The sequence below is a fragment of the Buteo buteo genome, chromosome Z (assembly GCF_964188355.1).
Source record: "Buteo buteo chromosome Z, bButBut1.hap1.1, whole genome shotgun sequence".
NCBI classification, from domain to species: domain Eukaryota; kingdom Metazoa; phylum Chordata; class Aves; order Accipitriformes; family Accipitridae; genus Buteo; species Buteo buteo.
This window is the reverse complement of record NC_134204.1, coordinates 83,445,346-83,469,242: the sequence shown is the minus strand read 5'-3', so window position 1 is coordinate 83,469,242 and position 23,897 is coordinate 83,445,346. Positions and strand designations below refer to the sequence as shown.

The 23,897-nt window shown below is 37.3% G+C and overlaps 1 protein-coding gene across 1 annotated transcript in view; it reads right to left on the bottom strand.

The window, feature by feature from the left end:
* Positions 1-94: 94 nt before the first annotated feature.
* The window catches only part of RASA1 (RAS p21 protein activator 1), a 65,313-nt gene continuing 41,510 nt past the window's right edge, over positions 95-23,897 (bottom strand). Inside the window, exons 13-25 of the mRNA XM_075020092.1 lie at positions 21,183-21,260; positions 19,756-19,913; positions 19,381-19,457; positions 14,440-14,612; positions 14,073-14,232; positions 13,758-13,900; positions 12,892-13,007; positions 11,574-11,660; positions 7,830-7,897; positions 4,824-4,912; positions 3,129-3,206; positions 1,715-1,849; positions 95-962 (exon numbers count right to left, since the gene is read on the bottom strand). Coding sequence (XP_074876193.1) covers positions 879-962; positions 1,715-1,849; positions 3,129-3,206; positions 4,824-4,912; positions 7,830-7,897; positions 11,574-11,660; positions 12,892-13,007; positions 13,758-13,900; positions 14,073-14,232; positions 14,440-14,612; positions 19,381-19,457; positions 19,756-19,913; positions 21,183-21,260 — 1,446 coding nt within the window. The 3' untranslated portion in view covers positions 95-878. The remainder of the gene's footprint in view (positions 963-1,714; positions 1,850-3,128; positions 3,207-4,823; positions 4,913-7,829; positions 7,898-11,573; positions 11,661-12,891; positions 13,008-13,757; positions 13,901-14,072; positions 14,233-14,439; positions 14,613-19,380; positions 19,458-19,755; positions 19,914-21,182; positions 21,261-23,897) is intronic.

Sequence of the window (23,897 nt, the reverse complement as noted above, 5' to 3'; positions counted from 1 at the left end):
ATCTGCAGCTTGATTTATTTTAAAAAACTTACTTTTCACTTATAAAAATAGTATTTATGCTAGACTTACAGTACACAAAAGACCAACCAATACATATTTTATAAAATGGTTTAATGGATGCATGCATGTCTGATACAATGATCAATAAATTTACTGAAGTCAAATTATTTACTGTTGTAAACATTTTACAAAAGCATTGTGATTTATCTGGCTATATAGTTCTTGATGGAAGAACTATTCAGACTGAATCAGTGGCACATCAAAAAATAAAGCTGACAAGACCCACTCTGCATATTCTCTCTCAACATGATTCCAGCAAGAGAAACAGCATGGTATAAAAAGTGTACAGTAAAGATTGTTCCTACCATAACATCAAATTCTGGAAACTGTAAATACAAGTTAAAGTGGTTGAAACAGTCAAAAGTCATAATTATTGTAACCAGTCAGAAATTACAGTAAGAAATGTTATCCAGTTATATGCGGCTGTCAAAACAACACATTTCTTTTCATGTCAGTTGATCATCCTTTTCCAACAAGACAGCAAAACTTTGGCAATCAGAGGTGCTGAAAATAATTTTCCAAGTTCAAGACACAGTCACAGCATTTTCTTTGCGGAAGGTGAACTGTACACCAAGGCTCAGAGGTTGTGAAAACTGTTTCCAAGTGGAAAAAAGTGCAAATGTCCTGCACAGATAGCTTAAAAAGCTGCTGGTACAATCATTCACCAACAGAATCTTTGTTTTCTTTTTGCATAGTTCACACATCACTGGGAATGTGACAGGGTGTGCTATTTTTGGCAAGAGCAAGAAGAAAGTGATACTGGTGTGAGTCGCCATGTTGGGCATGCTGGATCCATGCAGAATTCAGGTAGAGGGCTGCTACCTGATGTTATTAGACAATGAATACTGATTTTGTTTTTGTTGAAGCAGTTCAGTAATAGCCAAAAGCTTCTTAAGAACATGCTGTGGAGAGTCAGTGAAACATACATTAGCTACTGGAAACAGAACAGTCTGGCTTGAGAAGCATTTTCAGCATCAGCCTATCAGACCTGCTACTAGATAGTTTAAAATATATTTTAAAAAAACAAAACCCCCTAAAAACCCATCTAATCCCCTAGTCAATAAGACATTACCTTCGAAAGGGGAAGTCTAAAACAGCTTTATGAACTCTGCCTCTCCACCCATGCCATCTTTTTGCTACTTTGTTGTTTAACAGGGAGGCTAAAAAACTGTACTGCTAACACTGGTGGGCTTTGGTAGAAAAGTTTGCCATGTTTGTTTATGAATGTACTGGCAAATTAGAAAGCAGAAATGAGGTATCAACAGAAAGCTAACAAAAGTAAATTTAGTTCTCAACTGAAAAAATCCAAGATCCTAAAACTAACAACCTGGAGAGCCTGTCAGGAGACAGTAATTTTGTGGCTTTAGGCTTCCTTTAGAAACTGAAACATCCTCTGGAAGCTTTAAAAAAAAAAAAAAAACAAAACCAAAGAAACAAAAAAACCCAACAAACCTATTTGGTTTTGTTGCATGAAGAAACAAAACTATGGACTTAGTATTTACAGCTAATAACCTGCTGGCAGAATGCACATATTTTAAAATGTTTATCAGTCATACTCCTAGCCAGAAATACTGTGCAAGAATCCTGATATTAAGGAGTAACTTGAGACATACTGTCCGTACCTGCAAATTGTTTGTTAACTTTTGTCGCTTACCTGCATTACACCTCGCTCGTTACTGAGCGTCCGGAGTTCATCTGAGTGTGCCACACATATCTCATGCAAGGCTGCCAGATCACGAGATAGGTCAGTTCTAGAGTGTTCTGTAGTGTCTGGAAGCTCAGGAACATTCTTCAACAAAAAAGATGAGGGCAGATTTAAGACACCGAGTACCCGGGCACACAGGAAGATGAATTAAGCTCTACAGCTCTGCCGATGCAGTAGTTTTGCACTGCAAGCAAGTGCTGCAATGTTAGTCTTTCCAGCTAAGTCTGCAGTCCATCTTTCTACTGCGAATTATGGATTTCCTCCTCTCCACAAGCTCCGCAACATGTTTTATGAGTATACTGCAATTTCTACTCCTGCTAGAAGGGTTCTTACTAAAAGATCTGGTATTGCTACACTACACTGCGCTGACCAAAAAGCTACTGCATAGACTCATAACCTTCCCCTAAATGAGGGGGAATCCATCCATTAGGTGCTTTTTTTTCCAACCTAAATGAGAGAACAGCAGTAATAAAAATTCAGCAAAATCTGTAACTATCAAGTAACTCATTAAACTGGTCATAATAATGTAATTAAAACAGTAGATTAATCCAACAGTTATTCTCAAACCAACAGTTTTCAGACATCTCATGCAAAATCTGTCATTTAAAGGAAAGTGATGTATCATCATATGCATAAGGTGCAACTTAACCAGAAAAAGGTGACGTATGGCAACCTACCCAAATGCCACACTCATTTTTGTATCTTATCAAAATATTCTGAGATGTCTTCTAGGTCACTTTTAAGGGATCAATTCAGGAAGCTTGGCACAATTTTTCATCTTGTTATTTACAATTAATTCTTCGTTTAAAAATACACATATGTAACATGAGGTCCTAACTCCTGTTATAGCTATCATTCTCAAAACAGTAACAGTTTAAAAGAATACAGTAACTGCAGTTCACTTTCAAACTACAGTATCTAGAATGCATGCAGTGACATATCTGGTAATGCATAACTGAAATTCAACCTAGTATTTTTTAAAGCAAAAAATAATTTTGATCTCCAGTGAAAACAATATGACAAATTATATGTAAGAGTTTTTGTTGTAAAACATATTTTTAAATATTTGTATTTTGGGCCAAAATTTCTAATCCTCATAGCTATAAAATCTATTTAAGCTTCTCACATCTACAGAGACACTAAATGAATAAAGTCTAAGATGACATTTGACAGTTTTAATTCCGTACGACAGGCCAGCAATCTGCAGTTTCTAAACATGATTAAGAAAAATTTGTTCAGTTACACGCATTGAAAATTGTGTGGGAACTGATGCATTTTTGAGCTAGTTAATAAGAAGCATAAACAATTTTCATTTACAATGTTGCTGTGTAACTTCCAGTAAAGATTTTTTTTAACGACTTACCCCAAGTTCATCCAAAAACATGATCATGCGATGTTTGTTGCTCTTGATGAATGGATTTACCCCTTCCATATATGGCTCCTAGTGATTTTTAAAAGTATTCATTAGAACAAATCAATGCCAAGATAATTGTCATACCTGAAGTGAACACAGTGCAGTCAGACAAATGACACTGCAGAACAACTATGTCATCTGGAGTGATTTTATTTTCTTCAAGTGAATTTCCAATGTCTGGTATGCAGCCAGTCAAAAGACTACAGAATTTGGTATTTTCTTATATTCATAAGATTCAGGATCTCTGATTCAGAAGTTTTCTTACACATGCATACTGACATGAATTTGCATTAAGATGAACGTCTCTCAATACCTAGCTGCAAAGAACAAATGCTCTACTTTCAAAGGTATGATTGGGAGTAAGTGCCCTCCTTCTTGTTCTTTCATTAACACTTACATTCCAAGTTATGTGTGTCAGAGAAATAACTTTATAATGCTAGCCTGAAGTCACTTTCATTATGCTTAAGTCAACAGATTTATTTTTCAACCACATTTCAGCCTGGGAACTGAAGACAGAGCAGTTGTTGCTGGCATTCTCTTACGTGTTATAATAGAAACTTTATTGAAAGCTGGGGCTTTTTAGTGCAGTATGTACACTTGATTTACAACATTAATTATGTCTAGCAACATGAAAGTGAGTACAAATAGAAGGGGTGCTTTGAAGTGCTTTACCACAGAAAACACCAATCTAGGGAGTAAGTAAATGCAGGGTGAAAGTGGGGGAGGGGGAAGAGTCAGAGGTTGGCAGCTCTTAATTTGTTTCAATTTAGGCCCGATTAGTCTCAATCTGAAAGGTAATTACTATGTATAGATAGACCGTGTGTGTGGAATGCATTTCAAGGTTGTGTACAAAAGCACATCAGTATTACTGAAAGATGCCTCCCCTTTGACATCAAATAACCAATGGAAGTGCAAAAAAAGCTCCCATCATCTATTTAAGGCAGAATATTTATCTTTCAGATTCTTTCCCATCACAGATTACTGCTCTAGCAATTCTCAGTTGTCTTTTTGATATAGATATTCCAGAAGAAAATGTGCCCATTTACCATTTTACCCAGATGGGATGGCTGCCTGCCTGCCTTTCCTCTCCCACTTCTCCCCTCTAATGCAGGAAATACTGGAGTATGAGTGCTACCTTTTCTATGGCAGCGGAAAAAAGAATGCCCCACATACTTCCGCTGTTGTCTTTGGAACAAATGCCTGCTGAGTTCATCTGTGTTCTCACAGCATCAATACATGGCTGCATCACACTCTGCAATACCTGCTGGTGTGGTCACTCATTCATCAATTTTTGTAATAGACCATTGCTGCTGTCCCTACTACCAGATTCAAAATCTTCATGGGATGTACCAAGCCATTAATGTGAGTTTCTAGGTCACTTCCTCTCAAATGATTATGGCTCCTCTTCCCAATTTGACCAGACTTTATGCTACTGCTCTCAGATCAACACCCTCTTTAGCTCTAAATTGAAGGGGACGGAAGAAATTGCAGTAACAAGGCCTCCTTGCTGATGAGGACAAACAGGTCATGTGTCAGGCTTTGCACAAGAAAACAGCAACAGATTTTTGAATGTATTACATAGGAACATTGCAATGTACTAGAAACATAGTTCCAGGCTGTCTGTGTGTGTTAAATTATATTCACCTTAGCTCCAAATTCAACCAGATTTGCTAAATTCTGCACAGACTTGGCGACCAGCGTCAGTGTTCTTGCAGCAGTGGGCGAAGGAGAATCTGGCAGGAATACAGAGTACAGAGTTACTGGCCATTCCACTTAGAAATAACAGCAGCCACATGAAAGTAAAGCTTTTCTCCAATTCATATTTTTTCATGGAATAAAATATTTTTAATATTGTAATAGAAATGCGTGTGGAAGATGTCACTTGGTGAAGTAAAACTTAAGTTGCTTTAGTAATGCCCACAAAAATTTATTAATATGAACATCTGATTTTCTGTAATAGTTGCATGCAGAACAAGTATGCAAAATAAAGTTGTGTTAGTAAGAGGTGAAGCAAGAACCATTTTCACAAAAACGAAGCAGTTCTGTTGAAAGGAGGATTATTTTTTAGAATAAATAAAAAAACCAAACTAATTTACCTTTAGAATTTAAAAAAAAAAAAAAAAAAAGGCAAGTTGACCTCTTTCCTTACTTGTGTATACCCACATTAGTGGGTTCTGACAAGTTACACAAATTATACTTTTAAGTTACTAGCATCAGAAGAACAGAGTAAACATTACACACAATCGTGGCTTGTATTTCCAGGAAATTAATATCACTCGCTGTACTTAGCATTACACTTAGCACTTTAACCATTCAGTGAGTTAAAACTTCCTTTTCCAACAAGTGATATTACCCAGTAGTATCTTACATAATTATTTTTCCCTCCAGTTATGGTAAATGGCCTGGTTGAAAGCCAGGTTTGAAGTGTTCCAAAATTGTCATGGTTGTTATATAAGCCTAAATTTTGTAATTCTTTGTAAGAATGCTACACAATCTTCATTGTCTACCTGCATCTTTTGTTGTTGTGTCTTCCCCTCCCCCTAAAAAAATCCATTGAAAACCAAGTTCTAATTTTTCTTGCATAGCTGGAGCTATGCAACTAAGGTCAGTTGTTCATCACATCTAGTGCTTGGTACAATACAAGCCTTTGAAGCAGCAATGCTGGAAAACATTACTAGCCTTGGAATGTGGAACTGCAGGTTAGGAGAACAGATCTAAGGAAGTGAATTACTATAAAAAACTCAAAGATGCTTGAAACAAAAGATTTCAGTTTGGAAACAAAGATATTTTTTTTTTCCCCAGTCACAGTTGTTGAGGTGATAGGATTGCTGCTGATCCTGAGCCATACCTATACACCCAGCCCTCAGAATACTTTTTTTCCCTATTACAGGAAGAAGGTATGTTGGAAGCTTTGCTCCAAAAGGACTGCCTCATCCCTTTTTTTTTTCTTTTTTTTTTTAACAGCTCTAAAAGCCCTACATGGAGTCTGTAAGTTTACCTTAGCAGCAGTCAAGAGTATCAGCTGGATGTACATGAGCAGGACTTTTAACACTGACAGACAAGCTTAAAGGATTACTCAAATTTATAGGTAACTTTTTACACCAGTTGACAGAGTGCAACCCAAGTTAGGAGGTACCTAACTTGCAAATTACCTGAAGGTGATAAAATCCTAAACAAAGGATCACTGTATACCAGGCCATGTTTGTCAAATACTTTCTCCAAAGCATGTATAGAAATGATTACTGGGTAAGAGAAAGGAACTTCCTGTTCAACACAGACCTTCTCATTTTGGACAGCTTAAAGAGAGATGATAGAAAACATGCTACATTGTCTTAAAAACTGTCTATGAATAAAGAAAACTTTTCTGACTCAGATTTCTGACTGCCTCCGATTTCCAAATCTGCATTTTACTGGTAAAAATCAAGAAACTGCTAGGGAGTGAAGGAGGAAGAGCGGTGGCTAGTGCAAACTAAATGCCCTCTAGCTTGAGGTGATCTTTGCCACAGGGAAAAAAAACAAAAAAAAAACAAAAAAAAAAAAACAGAAACAAAGATGAAACATACGCAAACTTTTAAAACTAAGCAACTCAGATGTCTGAATATTTTAACTTCAGTAATACAAGTTTTCAGTAGTTTATGCCCTTCCTTTTTTCCTCCCACAGAAGTTAAAAATGCCCATTTTTAGGTGCTTAGGGCAACTGCCATAGGATAATCCATGCCCTCACCATTAAAGCTTCACACAACAGGAAAGCCCACGCCAACAGCATGTCAGATGTGGTCCCTGGTGTGTGCCACCATCCCAAGCACCCCTACCAGCTGTCTGGGAGAATGCTGTCTGACACTGGCCAGCACTGGGCCACAGGCTTGTGCAGCAGTTCTGCAATCCTGGTCGTGCCAACAGCAATATTCCCTGTTGCTGTTTTAGTTAACTACTATAGAGGCACTCTACCAAGACAGCATCAACAACCAGGGTGAGAACATTCACTTAGGCAAGGCCATGGGAACTGTCCTATATATGGCCTTTAAGTCAACCAAGATTACCATCTCAAGTCTGCACAACCCACCCTTTCTAAATGCCGTCACCCCTCTCTCTCCCTCATCTTTAACATTCCGTATTTGAGATTGACTGTGATTAATGAGTCAAAGTAAAGACTTCTCTAGAGGCTGGAAGCTATCTAAGCAGGATGTTTGAACAAGTTACTCAAGCATAATTTTCTAGATGCACAAATGTATTCCAAGCTCTGCAGATACATTTTCAACTTCATAAATCTTGTTCATTTAAGAGATACCATTGAATTTCAGCCATTAACTTTCACATTGCATTGTATTCGAAGTGACATCTTAAGATCACACACATTTTTCACACAGCTAGAACATATTCCATGCTGCTAGACTAACTCAAATTGTATTATTAAATACCACAATGCATGTTTTTTTGGACTTTAAAATGACATCGGGGATAACCACAATCTAACCTTTAAGGGTGAAAAGCATATGTTGGCTGCCTTATTGGAGAAGTCAGTCAAGTGACATGGATAACATGTCTCTGGACACAGTGTTCAAAAAAACTTTTTATTTTGCTACGCTAGACACAATAATTTCATGCCTACTACTGTATAAAGTATGAATTGAAACTGAAGCATATAGTCACCTGAGATGATATTAAACATCCTTGGGTTCAGGATAGCAGGACAAATCAGTCGAAGAAAAACAAAGCCACTGAAATTGGAAGAAAATTATATTTTGTTCAATAAAATTAGAGAATTAATGAATAAAGCCACTGAAATGGGAAGAAAATTATATTTTGTTCAATAAAATTAGAGAATTAATGTAACATTGTGTAGTCTTTAAGGATTCAAGTTAGCCTGGTATCTTTTGGAGACAGACACCAACCAACCAGCCTGTGCTCTGTGAATATGTTAACAAATAAAGAATATCATGCTATGATTTCAACTATGGTAAAAGCTGAAAGAATAGGCATATTGATTTCCCAATTAAGGTGAACTGTTGAAACCACATGGGAAGAACTTAACTGTAAAGTCATACTGAAGCCAATCTCAGACCACACTGGCTTCAAAAAGGAGAAGCCCCTCCCAAACGTTTTCCATTGTCTGCTACTGCAAGGCATCCATCCCGCAGCCACCTGCTCCCCCAAGACAATGTAAGGAGTAGCATAGGAGCGGGTGGGCAAAGGGAACCTCTCTTTTGGCAGCAACACAGCCTGAAGCCAGCTTAAGCCGATCCATATCCTGATGACAGTATGCAACAGCAGAAAAATAGTAAGAGATCTGCTATTTTCCTCCATGAAGTAATTCCTGCCATCTAGAAAGGTAGGAAAAAAGTGCTCTGTTTTGACTGCAGAACTAGGAACTCATTCAACAGAAACCCAGAATAGCTTTCAGTAGCATGAGAAAAATCTAACTTCCTGCTAATAGCAGAAATAAAAACCATCCACCTCAGGTTAACCTCAATTCTGGCTCATTACTATACAATGAAGTGACATGGACCAACTAAAGCAATCTAAGTCATCTTTAGTTTTGCTTGGAGTGCTCAGACACTACCAGCAGACTGGTTTTCACTACAGCGATACCAAAGGCTGACCACTTACAAAAGAAGGAAGGGGACGTTATACTACCTAGCCTGTTGATAAGTACACGGTGATGGCAATGTCCATATTACTTGAAAATGACACACATAGTAGTGAGGTTAACTCACCTTCCATATGACCAAGACACCTAATATATACATTAACGCACCTTCCATATGACCAAGACACCTAATATATACTGTTATAGATGCTTCTTACTTCTCCAGGAACCATGAATTATGGGCTGGTAAGACAACAACTCTCTGGCCATATGTGAAGCTAAAATATTTTCTATGGTGTGAATTTAAAGCTATGAGGAAGTAGTTAATTTTTAAGTCATGGCATATATACCAATTCCTCTTTCAAAGTGTCTGAAGTTGAAGGCCAATGAGGTGTGAATCTACCACGGACCTTGCTGATACAGAAGATGTGGTGCTTCTTACCCTGGTCAACCTGCTTAAATTAAGAATGAGTCAGTATCTACATGGGGGTTTTACAACCAGAGAGAAATGGCAGCACCTTCTGGCACCACTGAAGGCTGTGAAACTCTGTACTCTAGAGAGAAATCCCTAGTATCCACTTATGAAGACTAACGTCACAAGAGCAAGGGATCCAATATTTATAGCATCCAGTGGAGACCTCTAGAAAACCCTGAATGTGAGCTGTGTCCACTAAGGAAAGCCACATGGCTCTCCCTGGAGCTGGGAAGGAACAGAAAGAGATATTGTATACACTGCTGAGTGTAAGAGACTGAAAGAGTTAATGTCTCAAACATTGTGGTGGGGCAAGTTCTGCTTAAAGACAAACCCTGCACAGCAAGGACCCAAGGTGGAAAGCCCATCAGCTCAGACATCAGCAACAGGAGGGGGAGGGCGTGCTGGAGGGTGGCAGCTCCCCGTTCTGATAAGCTGTTCTGATACAAAGATCAAACAATGGCTGTGTCTGCAGGGAAGGAGAAGTTACTCCACAAACGACCCCCAAGCCCAAAGTCTCACAAACTGCTCATTAACCTGAGGAGTTTGGGTGCCCGCCCGAAGGAGGGGCAAGGATGATGAAAGGACACCAACTGAAGCCCCGGGTACGCAAGCCCACTGGAAATGGACCCCTCGGCTGACTGAACACCTAACGCTGGACCCAGGACCAGTGAAATCTTTCTCTTCCTTTCTCTCTCTGTGTCTTCCTCTCTCTTTCCTTTTCTTTTTCCACAATCCCTACACCTCATCCATTTCAAGATATAAACCGTTGACCAAGTCTGAGACTGAGAGTGGATCCAGCTGCTCCTAGGCTCTTCTCTGAGAAGGAGTCTGGAGAGCAAGGGGGTCTGCTCTGAACCTCCTGACTCAACGGGAGGGATCTCCTTATTCCCTGAACTGACGTATATGGTTACCTTGGGTTACACTTTTTACAGAAGTAGTCTTATGCCAGTTCCAGCTGTGAGAAACCCTGCCACCTACTACCATGTCTCCCCAGTTCAGTTTACTTCTGTCATGAATAAAATCTTTAACTGATCATTTGGTGTCGTTTCACCTTAATTTAGCCCGAGGGAATTTCAAATTAAACACGACTCCCTGGTCTGTCCAGTCGTGACACTGAGCTCTACAGCCTTCCAGTAGGTTAGCCCCTCAAAGTAAGCAGGACTCTCACAATAAGAGCAGCCTCCATTTGAAGGCAATGCCCCTGCATGGTACCCTGGATGACATAAGGCTTCTGGTGTCAAAATGATAAACACAAGCCAAAGACTTCCTGCATGGGAAATTACCCTCGGCAAATTATATGACTGCCAGGCACTGCGAAAAAGGAAAGATGTGGCTCCAATACCTTTAAAAGCCCCAGCAGCATTTAGAAAAAGTGTCAAGACCACATCTTTGTCAAAGATTTTTGTTTGACCTGCACTGGCAATGGACATTGTTAGAGGAAGAACTTGCATAATTGCATTGGTTTATGAATGTACATTGGAGCTTTTGTGGCTGGTGTGAGTTCAGAGGAGCCAGGTTCAGTAACCTCCTGCAGCATTTTCAGAGGAGCTCTGCAATGTTTCAACATGATTGGGGTGAAGCAGAGAAATGAAACAGAATTGGGACAGCACAGAGTTACCAGTTTTTGGAAACCAACATAGAGTGTTGATTCAGAGTGATCAAAACCAGCAGCCCAACACCAGCAACCAGGAGCCTTCTCTGATGCAGAAAACTACATATCCCAATGCAGACAGCACCTCAGCAAAATCTAACAAAAGTCCAATTGTCTTTATGAGAAGGTATTAGGTTCCTTACAGTGCTGGGTCTGCGTTTTAAAGGGCATGGTTCTTAAACCATCTAAGATTTCTCCAGCAATTAACACATGCTACATAAGAGTCCCTGGGTAAGGCACAGTCCTCCCAGATGGCGTATGACAGGAACACGATCTTCAGAGATCACTGTTCTCTACTGGTATCACAAGATTAACTATTGCTTTGAGAGCAGTTTTTCTTTCCCAGCATGAAAAAAGAAATTGCTATCTTAGATTAGTGCGTGAAACTGGACAAAGCGCAAGTAAATTCCAAGGTAAAACTATTAAGTAAAGCTATACTGACCTCTATATTACATCATCTTATTCTGGCAAGGATCTAAGAACACAATTAAGAATCTAGCAAGCTCATAATCCTTAATTGGGCTATCATGCCTCAGCATTGTAAGTATCTTAAATATTGCTGTAATCTATGTAAGTACTATACAGTTCTGTCACTGAAAGAAACATATATAAGCACACTGAAGTATGCCTTCAACAAGACTTGAAAAGATTATTTTCAGAATAAAGTGCCAAGTCACTTACCTAACAACTCTGGTTCTCATAGTGGTATTAGCTGGCCACTTGTTTTGAACAGACTTCTGTAGGCATCCATAAATATACCTCAATGTCCTGCAAAAATAATAGCTAATTACTTATTTCATTAAACTCGCAGAATCAAAAAAGCCCATCAGAAAGGATCTAGACCAACCTCTTACTTGATACAGAACTATCATCCATTCTACGTTTATAATTTAGACATAAGCTTTAAATTAACTTTAACCAAGAGTTAATTTTTAAGTTAATAAATTTATAGTAAGATAAATTTATAAATGGCAAGGAAAAAAACTTCATCCTTCATTAATACACAAATTCTATATGCAATTCAGTGACTATCCAGACATGCATTAAGTGTTTTATAACTGTTTCTTGTTTCTTAAGTAGTACTTCCTTTTAAAAAAGACAATTGTGATGGTTTGATTTTTTTTTTTAATTTTTAAATTTTTCTCTTCTTAACTAAACAACTATTCTTTCCATAAGTGAGTGTTAGGTGTTTAAAAGTTAAGCAACCACAGCAATAATCCTCTCCCATAAAAAAAATGGGAAAATTGTGGTTTATTTCAGAAAATGTTGAGAGCTGCATCATATACTTAAAAGGAGTGCAACTTTTAATGCTAACCTTGCCAGCACTAACACAACACTTTGGTGCTACTCTGCCATCTCAAAATTGAGGATTTTGTATGCTTTAAAAGTTAATGACACAGTGAAAGGAAACTGTTAGTACTATCCACTTTTTATTAGATGGTTCAAATCTAAACTATGAAAACACATTATTGTAGCAATGAAAAAAAAAAGGCGGGGGGGGCAGGGCAGACCCTCTGCACTTCCCTAGCAGACAGAAGCAATCACAGTACGGTATTGTTTTACTGCTACCTGCTTGTATTTTTAATATACTGTTAATAATTCCATCTCAGAGGAGGAGGAGGACTGGAAAGAATTTGTAATCACCTTAAGTATATATAATTGTCCGCTAACTACTACTGTATTTTACCTTTTTGTGGAAATATGAGATTGATTATTTTTATTCTTCTTCTTTCCCTGACCTCTTGGGTCTATTAGCTTCTCCTTCAAAGAAAAGCAGGTGTGCTAGCCAGAGGCTTTTGCAAAAAAAAATATTAATTCCTGAAAGTGGGTTTTTTTTTCCCATCTATATTTGTCTATGTGCATACAGCAACCCTAAAGACATTAGTCTTATGACTGATTAGCAGAAGATGAACCAGTAAGAACATCATTTTAAGGTGCAATGTAATTCACACGAACACGACTTTTCAAACACAAATCTGAACAGAAAGTGCAAACTTACGGAGGCAGTATCTCTGCAGCCATGAATATTTTCTCCACCAATTCTGAAAGTATACTGAGTAGATGTGCCAAATTAGTGTTTACATCTTCATTTTTTTCTAACTTTGAGGGATTTAACTAAAACAAAAAGAGAAAAAAAATTATGTTTCTTCTTCTAACTAGGAATACATATATAGTTTCATAATACTACACACTGAATACTACTTCAAAGTAAATTAAATATTCTGCTGCTGTACAAGTCTCTCACAGAACTCACAAGTCTGTTTCAATGGCTAGTCAGGAAATGGGAAGAAGCAATGGTTTTAAGTTCTAACACACTAGGCTTTTAACAGCTCAGATATTCAGCACTATCCACCTGCATAATCTTTTTCTGTCTCTCAATCCAAGTTTCTGAGGACTCCCATCTTTTCCACAATTAAGTTGTAGTGAAACAGAAGTTAGCGGGATCACTTTAAAAACAGTTTCAGGATCAGTAACAATCATTTACTACCCAGAAGCTTTAAATTAAAACTAACATTCAGACATTGACTTCTACAATATCTTGAGTTTATTAGAAGTTACTTAGGTTAGGACATTCAGTAATTGCTACAGAACAGCCTACAATTACCTAAGAATAAATATATAATTTAAAGAAATTTTAATTAAAAAAAAGTTCTACTATAAATATTGTTCAAAGCCAAAATCTAGGAAACAAAAAAAATCTTGTAATGAATTCAGTTTCTGTATTTCTCATGTACACGAATTTTAGTTCTGAGCTATTAATGAATGTCTCTGAAGCTAGTGTTTAATGCAAACATAAAACGTAACAACCAGTAGATAATTGTGTCAACAAACCAAAATGTTTAAAAACATAGTTCAAGGTACCACCTCACAGGACTGCTTGCTCTCCATTATCTTTAATATAGAGTCTTTCAGTGCATGGTGAACAAAACTTGTTGCTGTGGCTTTCATATACTGCTCCATAAGTGTACTTGCTAAAGTGGTGGCACGAAACAAGGTAGTAGCTTCATCTGGAAAATAAATACAGTAAAGTTGAGAAAAGGAGACAACAAAAAGTGAAGGAAAAATGCGCTGTGTTTACACTTTGATGTATGTTTTAACTAAAGGAGAAAAAAAGGCAGGTGCCAGAGCCCTCCACCTGTCCAGAGTTCCCATAAACGTTAGTGTAATTTAGCACAGTACCTTCCATGCTTATCTCCCTGTCATTTAGTGTTCGTAACAACAACGACTCAAGCTTTTCATGAAGAAAAATCTTCAATAAAATGCCAGCCAACAGTGTTCTGTCCTGTCCACAAACATGTGATAAGGCATAGACAACATGAAGTTCTTTCTGGAGTATAAGCTGAAAGAAAAACGGAATTTTAAAATATTCAGAAGCTTCTCCTAACGTATAACAGTCTTGGAAAAGCTGATATACATCTGCAGTGATATACAGATGTCACTATAAATATTATTTAATGATGTCAAACAGTGTTACTGAGATCCAACTCAAACAACCAACAAAATTATTTTTGACAGATAAACCAAGGTAAGTTAAACAACTTCATACCTCTTTAAACTCACTGTACTCCTCTTCCGGCATGATCTTCTCCATAGAATATCGTGCTCGAACACGCAAAGATCCTGGCTCAATGCCCTTTAATGGTACATGGGAACTGAGTTGAAACCACTCATCTGTTGCATGTCCTTTTTGTAATCGGCTTAATTGGCAACGCATAAACACTTAAGGAAAAAAAGCATTGTTCAAGTGAGTTATCTCCAGCAAAACAGTGCTACTGTTGAATAAAAAAACCAGTTTATTTTCAGCATGCCATCTTGTTTCAGGAAAAGAGTATTAATATGAGTAATCAAGATTTTTGCCATCAAAATATTGACAGATTCTCTCTTCAATGGTTTATCAGACTCCTATAAACTGAAGAAGAAATATAAAGCATTCTGTAACGAATGGATACACTTACATTCAAAAATGCCACATGGATATTGGCACAGTTTTCTTTGTAACACCCAAGCAGTGAGTAAAAAAGCGTGCTACCTTGCAAATCCACATAGCAGTCAGAAACTAAAAACAGATGAAGTGTTCAGAATTCACTGTCCTTTTTCCAGCTTTGGGCTGATACCACCATCAGGTCTGCTCCTTGACCACTTTTTTACTTCTTACTATTTATTATTATAGTGTTGCTATGGCTTTCTCAAACACTGCCATACGTATTTCTTTTATACTAACTCCCAGGTTAAGGCTGTTAACAGTTTATGCAAATTATGTAATAAAGTGTTCCCAAGCAACTTGCTGCCTTGATAACGATGAAAGTTAACTCAAAACCAGCCAAATCATTAATTCACCTTTCAGTGGTGTTGGTACCTCGAAATTGCCCAGCAATTTTGAGGGCTGCAGGTGCCGTGGTGAGCTGCAGCAGTGGGAGCACGGGCCCACCTGGAGCAGGAACAAGCGCTCCTGAAGGGAGTTATTTCGCACAGAAAGGGCCCAGGCACTTGCAGAGGCAACGCTGTGCCTGCAGAACACCCACCACGCTCCAAGAGGGGTCCACAGTTAAAGCTTCACATTTAGCCTGTCAGTCTGGACCTTTCAAGAAAACACCCTCTCTTTCTCAATGAGATCATCTTTTAAATTCCTTGCATTAAACAACAAACAAACAAAAACAAATTAAGGTGTGTCCGTCCCCCCCCATTTCTGCAAAACCCATACACCATACTGCCTTGCAGAAATTGTCAACAGTTCCAGTTGACTTCCCATTGCCCCAGTGTTGCAATACACAGCAGGAAATCATCTGATACTGGAATAGAAAAACATCACATTTATAATGCTCACTTCAGGCCATTCCTGCTGCCTACTTCATATTCTCTGGAGCTGATAAACAGATATAAGTTAATGCATTCAGATCAGTCAAGTGGAGTGAAAGACAATCATCATCACCTCCTACTTATCACCAGTGTGGCTGGGACTATGCCTTTAGATCAGATAATCAATTGACTTTCCTACAATATTTCTCCCCAACATCAGAGCTCCTGTACCACACATAAGCAATGTGTTTATCTTCTTATTTTGCTTGCATATGTAAGGCGTGTGTATCTCAGCGAGAAGAACGGTGAATGAAATACAGGACCTAGAATAATCTGATGATTTAATTTTTCCATGTGATTATAGTAGCACTTCATAGCTATCATATAAATACTATAATCTTGATTTGAGTAAAAAAAAAAGTCAAGGACTACAGAACAGTTGCCACCATAATTTATATTCAGTAACTTTAAAGGAACAGGACTTTTTCCTGTTTAGCAGCTTACACTGAATTAGTAGGCTACCTTCAGTGAGAGACTGCTACTAGTTCAAAAATTCAGGATATTTATACTTTGCAATCTAGCACATTTTAAAAGAGAAACAAATATACAGAAAATCATCAAAACAAACATAGTTGATCTCTTCTCTCTGGACACAGATCAGAATTCTCTTGACAACAATCCTGATCCAAAAAGAATCACAATATTTTACATGATGAACACTAGTACAAAAAACCTCTGAGGTTTCATAATGGTTTATCTGTTAATGACACTTTGAGCATAATATTTAGTAACAAGACTGTATTTTGATTGCCAGTAATTATAACCTGGGAATCAAAGTAAAAAGTGGTTCAAACTTAGGTTTGTTCCAGTCCTCAGACTGGAAATGAACCTGAATTTACTATGAAGCTTTTGTCTAACCCTGCCAGAAAAAAACAGAACCATCAAATAGAAAAACCTAAAAAAATTCTAATTACAGGTTGAGAATAAAAGCCATCTGAAATCTTGAGAAAGAGGAAATTGCTTAATACATGAACATACTAAATCCTGCTTTTCACAGCCACGAGTCACTGCCACGTTAGCACAGCCCATTCTCCTATAATCTGAGCTATCAGTTTCAAAACCAAGCTTTGTCACTACTGTCAATAATCAGTGTGCCTGAAAAGAAAGAGATTGTCTAATACTTTGCTCTATGGACTTGCCTGTATGAGGTGACTGCCTCCATTATAAACATGTTTCTTTTTCAACATGAACTACTTTGAAATTAACCAACTATCATGCTGCAAAACCAAACCAAAACTTCCACTCCAGTTCAACACTGTGTCATATTGTTCTGAGAGATTTACTAATTCAACTGTCTGATCATAGACGAGCATCCCGGTCTGCAGTAACAGCAGGTGAAGTCTACTAATACATTTTAGGGCTTTATTTTTTTCAAGCCATATTATATATATTTATTTGAATAAATCCTTATGAAATTCACCATTAAAGAAACAACAAAATATTTAAATTTAATTGATACTAAACTGTTTAGTAGAATTTCTGACTATCTGAAATACCTTTTAAAAACAAAAATACTACAGTAATTAAGGAATACTCATAATAGGAAAACTTCAAAGTTAAAGACTTGAAAACTCAGGAAATATTTTAAAATACTAAAAAAATAACCTTCATGTTAGTATTGTTTTGGTATTTAACTTCTCTGAGTTATGATGACAGAAATAAAGCAGTGAGACCAATAATAGAGTTTTGGGCCTTCATTCTGCATTACATGGTGGGAAAAGCAAGCAGAAAAGCTAACTTAACCTAGTTAACTGGGAAGATGAACAGTACCAGCTTCAGATGACTCCCACTTCATAGCAGTCCACATTTAACAGCTATGGCTGAAAATTAGAATATTCAGAAAAGGAACCAATTCTCTTGCTTTTGAAGAGTTCAAGCGTTATTCAGGCAACACAGCTCATAAGAGAAGTTCTTGTTTAGCTCATTTCCCCCCCCTACACTTCACCTATTCGGTAGGGCTGAGGATGTAAGCAGAGATACGAGTTCATTTGAGTTGACTTAGTCTAATCCTCATTCCAGAATGAAAGGACTATTGGGTTATGCTGTAAGAGTGTACCTAAGGGCAGTCAAGAACTCAGCCCATCCTGCTCCTGACCTAGACAAGAACACCTTCCGTCTCCTCCTGTCAGCTGGATGTAACCAAAGCCAACACAACCTCCTCAATCTGGACAGAGAGAAGGAAAACTACAAAAACACTTTTAAAGAAGTTACCGAAGTATCCTATTCAAGAATTAGCCTTTTAAAGATTCTTTTACTAACCAGAGCTTTGTTGTACATAGATAATGAGTTTTCTAGCTCAAATGACTAAAGGAACGGTGCAAGAACTTGATATAAACTGCAATTAGAGCCCTTTTGTCTGTCAGAGAGAATATATCTTTTTTCCTCCTGCTATGCAGAAAGTTTTCTAGTCAGAGGAAGGAGAAAAAGGGTTGAAATTTAATTACGTTCTGCAAGAGCATTCAAAATGAGTAGTAATTCTTCTATTTTGGTCAAGGTTTCTCTACAAATCTCAAAAAAAAAAAAATCAAGAGCTTAGCGCTGAGGCATACTTAACAGGCCAGTAACACAATATATGCAAACTGAAAAACAACTGCAATAGGTTATAAATACTCTGACAGCCTTTCAAAGAGACAGCTCTGAACACAATGGAAAATAAAAAAATCTTGGGACAAATTTGAAGGGGGTAGGGAGGGTATTCTGCACTACAGGCAGCAAAGAAGAGGCAGCAGGCTAAAGCTGCTCCAGAACAAGTATGGTGGGAAACTCTGGAATAAGAGTGTCCTGAGGAAAAAAAAAATAAATAAATAAAAACACGTTGTGTGTGGAAATGAACTAAACTAAAACAAAAAAAAATTTTTTTTTTCCCCTATCTAAGAGCTCAGAATCCGTGTTCTTCAAACACTTTCTTTTCTACAAAGCTGACAGATCTTACCAGCTTGCTGTTGATTTGCTGTAACAGAAACAAAACCACAATTGAAGAAGCAGCTGCCTGGGTAACACAAGAAAAATAAATTCCTGGGAAATTCTGTAAAAGGCAGAAGAAAATTTGGATCCTTTCCCATTCAAAGTGATACTAAGGTAACTTAGGTTTAAGCCCAAGAGTGGTAAAAGAAAAGTAGACAGATGAGGCAAAACAGAAAGAAAACAAGCCAAGTTTTGTTCAGGGACTGCCAAGATTATTTTTTTTTTAATTTATTTTTTTAACGATGAAAGTAATACACCATTCCTCCCTTTTTCTTTCTCACTGGAAGCAACAAAAAACCTGAAAAGGAATTCCATGCAATCAGACTTAAAACTCCATGGAACTTAGCATTTTATGGAGCAGACTAATACTAACAGCTTCTCTTTCTTCTTGCTTTTTCGTAAGCTACTCTACAGCAGAGCTAGGAGAGCCATCAGATACACAGGACTGGATTACTGTGCATTTTATTACCAAAAAACATGCAAGTTCTCACTGTAAAAACATTAATGGAAATCCAGTACCAGACATCCAAAACATACAAACACAGCAGTATGGTGAGCATAAAAACATACTTAATTCTCTTGTGACGACATTTGACAAGAGTAATGAAAACCACACAAAGTATCCATTGCTGCAATATATATGCATCTTTTACAGAAAAATACTTACATATATCTGGATCTTTACTTTTCTTTGTTTTGTTACTAAGACTTATCTCAAATCTATTAATATCAGATGAAAGATCACTAGGAGAAAAGACAGAAAGCCTCAATTAATACTACACTTGGCTGGCATTTAAGCTTATTCTAAACTCATTTCAATCCTGAGTTCTCATTATCAGCCAAAGACACTTACATTAACAAAGATATTTAGGTGCCTACAGAAAATTCTACCCACGCAGAATTTGGCTGACAGGTTGCTGCTGTATAAACACATATACAGTATTTTTAAAAAGCATATGCAAAACAGTACACAGTGTTAAGAATCTTAAATGCAATGCAACTTACAAGTGAAATTCAGTAAATTAAGAAGACTAAGACTTACTCAAAGACAAACTCTTCTGACCACACAGGGTTCTGCCCTTCCCTGATGTGTGTTTTTGCTACCTGGACACTGTTCAGGTAGATGTTACAATATGGATTAGTAAAATGCTTTACTGGGAGCGTATGAGCTTCTTCTACATGCAAAATAAGACTGCTGACCTGAGAAAAAAAAATATACAAAATTTACTTTTTGTTGCTAAAATAGAAATACAACACATGAATGATTTTTTTATCCTCTGTGTGGAGGCTTAATGTTAATACACGAATACTGAATACAAACTAAAATTTCCTAATAGGAAGAGCAAGGAACAGAAGTAATGGAACAACATTTTTAAGAGGCACCAGTGACAAAGTAAGAGTAACTCTAATAATTACTGAAAACAAATCTCTGGCCCCATGGTTTTAAAACATTGTGTTTTCTTCTTTTAAAATTATCTTTGAGGCATTAGGATTTCCAAATACTAACTTTTCTATGCACAGAAAATTTTACTGAAATCAAAGACTGGCACCTTGATTTAGAGCCAAGGAAGATTCCAAACACAATGGCTTATTTGGTGCTTTCTTAACAGATTACATTGTGCAACACATTACATTCTATTCCTGTACGTAGGTGAGCTTTTTCTTCGTTTTTTGAAGTAAAGAATTATTTCAGATTGTCACTTTCTGCTATGCTTTTGCAGCTTGAAGCCCCCAATTTCACCTGCCACTTTATTCGTGAATTCACCTAATTTAGTTCATTTATTCAGAAGCATCCAAACATCTTTAATGTTAAATACAGAACAGTTGTTTGTCTTGAAAAACAACCTATTTTATTCCTTTCTGTTAAACAACTACATCCAATGTTCCTAACATTAAAAGTATCAGGGATTCTTGGAAGTATTTTCCTGTTATTCTCCAATCATTACAGACTTAGCCATTTATGACTATCTATCCTCTACCTCTGAGGAAATTCTGGCAAACACAGCACTTTCACGAGGCCAAGAGAAATTAAGTCACAAGCATGGCTCAGCATGTATTTGTTACTGAAAAGTAATAATATTAGTTAAATAAGTGTTTTGTTTACACGTCACATGAGGTTGTCAAATTTTTAAAGTTTCCCATATGTGGTAAATTTTAAAAGTTAAGACAACACAAATGCTGACTTCTTTACACTTTTACTTAAATGCAGTCAGAAAACAATACCTAGCAAAGCACGTGCAAATTGCCTAAAACCATTTTGGTTTTTTACATACATGTAGATATTATAACAGTGTAAGTCATACTGCCTGGTTTCGCAAGGGTACTGCGTAACTCCAAAAAGTAAAGTAAGTACATGCAGGATTTACTACTGTTGAAAGGAAAATTCTGAGATTTATCAGTTATCGTTTTGCAACGAGGTGACCAAACACTGCTTCACATGCACTGCCAACCCCTTATCATCAGCTTCACCTGACGCAGACGTTTGTTTGATGTTCCTGGACTGGTTTTTCTTAAACTGCAAAACATCTGCAGAGCTTTCATCCAGTCCTAAGAGAGAAGATGCAAAATAGTGTAATAACACAGTCAGATACAGCTTCTTGCAGTGGAACAGAGATATCTAAAAGGAGTATCTGAAGTTTTCCTTTTAGTTTGGCAAAACCTAAGTTTTCTGTAATGCCAAAGTACGCAAATGTGAATATTAAAGCAGAATTCTTATCTTTACTGAGCAAAACCTAATAAAGGATCTGAACCATTTTCTCTTTTATAAATATCAAGCATTACTAATGGATATACAGCATGACCTTTAGCAATTTTCCAGTCAAGTAATATTACATGAAACTACAAATGGTACATAAAATGAAGCAAAACTTGCTTACTTCTGAGAAAATTACAGTTAACAAGCCAAACTGTTCTGATTACTCTCTCCAGTACTTCTGTATGGCAGTCATAATACTGTGTATACTTCAAACAAACTAAACCAACATTAACAGGGAAACATAGAGGATATATCCAACATTCCCCACTTTGTCTGCTCACAAATGTGTACAGCAGAGTGGATGGATGGATTCCATTTTGATCAAGAAAATAAAGAGGTTGTCTAACACCAAACTGACTGTAGAACCTTTGTGCGTATTTTTTTTTAAACGAATAAGCTGCTAAGAGGCACTGCCAACTCACCAGGCCACTTCTGAAAAAGTCACTGCAGCGTGAGAAAGTTGCTAAGAGAGGAGCTTTGCAAGGGCGCTTTGGAAGGTGGAAGGTATGTTATAGCCTCATTCTCTAGCTTTTGTCCCCCAACATCACATTTTGTATAGCTCTTGCAAAGCACAAAGTTTAGGTTTTGACCAACAGCCTTCTTAAGTCTAGCTCAAGGAACCACCATCTGTTCTTAAAGTACAATTTCAAAGTGTCATTAAAAAACCTACAACACTGTTTCACTCTTACCCTTCACAGTATCTTCCACATTTAAAAAATACAGGAACATGTACTGCAGCTATTCTCAGCTAGACCAGTTTGCGAGTCAGGTGTCAGCTTTCAAAACCTTCTACAGAAGGAAAAGCTTTCAGCTACGCACCATCAAGTTTCAGTAGCTTCTTCCCTTATTCTCAGGAGTACCAACTGAACAAAACCCTCCTAAATACTCTAACAGAAATACTTCCTGGATGCATAGTACTCCTCTATACTCACTCATAGCAGAAAAACCTTTCCCCTTAAATGCCAAATCTTACAGCAGTGATAATGCACAATGTGCCACAGTAAGCACAGTGGCAGTAGCATGTAAGGCTACATTTTATATCTGCCTTTGTTTTGTACAAACCATAAAGACAACATGCAGTCCGTAGGATGGCACTGCTTTGATATTTATTTACCACATTATAAGAGAACCTTACTATGCAAATAAAACTATTCTTCTATGAAATGTTACGGAGCAAGAAAGCTGAACTTTCTCAAAAGAGAACTATCTTAAACTTTCCTGGGCCAAAGCCTTATTATTAAAAAAAAAAAACAACCCCTCACAACTGTATTCTGTATAAATGCAGTGAACAGCCTGTTAAGCAGATCAAAACCAAAAGCAGATTATACCAAATGTTCATGGAACAAGACAGGATATTCTGTCTTCTACACATTCTTAATTCTTTTAATTTCTAGAACACAAAAGACATTGCTGATGTGACAAAAAATGAATGTACAGTAATGAGTGTGGAAATTAATGTATATTTTCTCAATTACTATACAGCACCCTGCTTCTCAAAGACAGTACATTAAGAGTTGCGTGACAAATGCCACTACATCATTCTGATGTCATCTCAGAAACTTTCATAAATTTGTTAACAGGAAAATTTGTGCTTTCCTTTATATACAGCACAAGAAGAATACTAAATTTATACAGCCTTCATACTCTGGTAAATAGCAATCTGAGTGCTCTAAACAGCTTTAATTCCATTCAAATAAAATCAAATGCAAAGCTTAACTTTTGTTGCAACAGGTATATTTCAGAGCTGTGGACTTCAGAGCTCTAAACTTAACAAATAAGCACATTGTCTCATCTTAGATATGCTCTCCTGCTGGTGAGTTAATTTCAGAGAATTAGCCTCCTATCTTACAATTCTTAATTAGCAAACATAACCGCTAGAGAACTAGTAACTAAAGGATACCAACCAAAACCAGAAAACCTTACTTTCTTTGCATTATCAGGGCCCAAGACTATGAATAACCACCAATTTATGGACATGACAAGTTACTGCAAAAGGCAGCTGTTCAACGTACTTTGGTCACTGGGCATGCATATGTGCACTAGCATTTTAATTTGTATCAGGAATATGCCTTTGAAGGCAAACTCCCACTTACCATGCTCTGGTTTATAACATGGAGAAGTCCTGGAGAGTAAATTATTCTTCTGAATTGAACTATGACAAAAAAATTACATTCTCCAGAAACAATGGAAAATAATGGAAATTCAATCCATGGGACCCAACTGGAACTTGTCCAAAGTGAAACCCCCAAGTGCAGGTAATGCAGGTACTGGGTTCTCAGCACCAACTGTTCCCCCTACAGATCTGCTACTACTTCATTGTAACGCCTGCTAATATAGACATAGCCACTAACTATTTGTAATACACTCGCTTCCTGTTTCAGAAGAGTAATATCATTAAACACCACATGACAAAAAAGTACTTCTTAAAT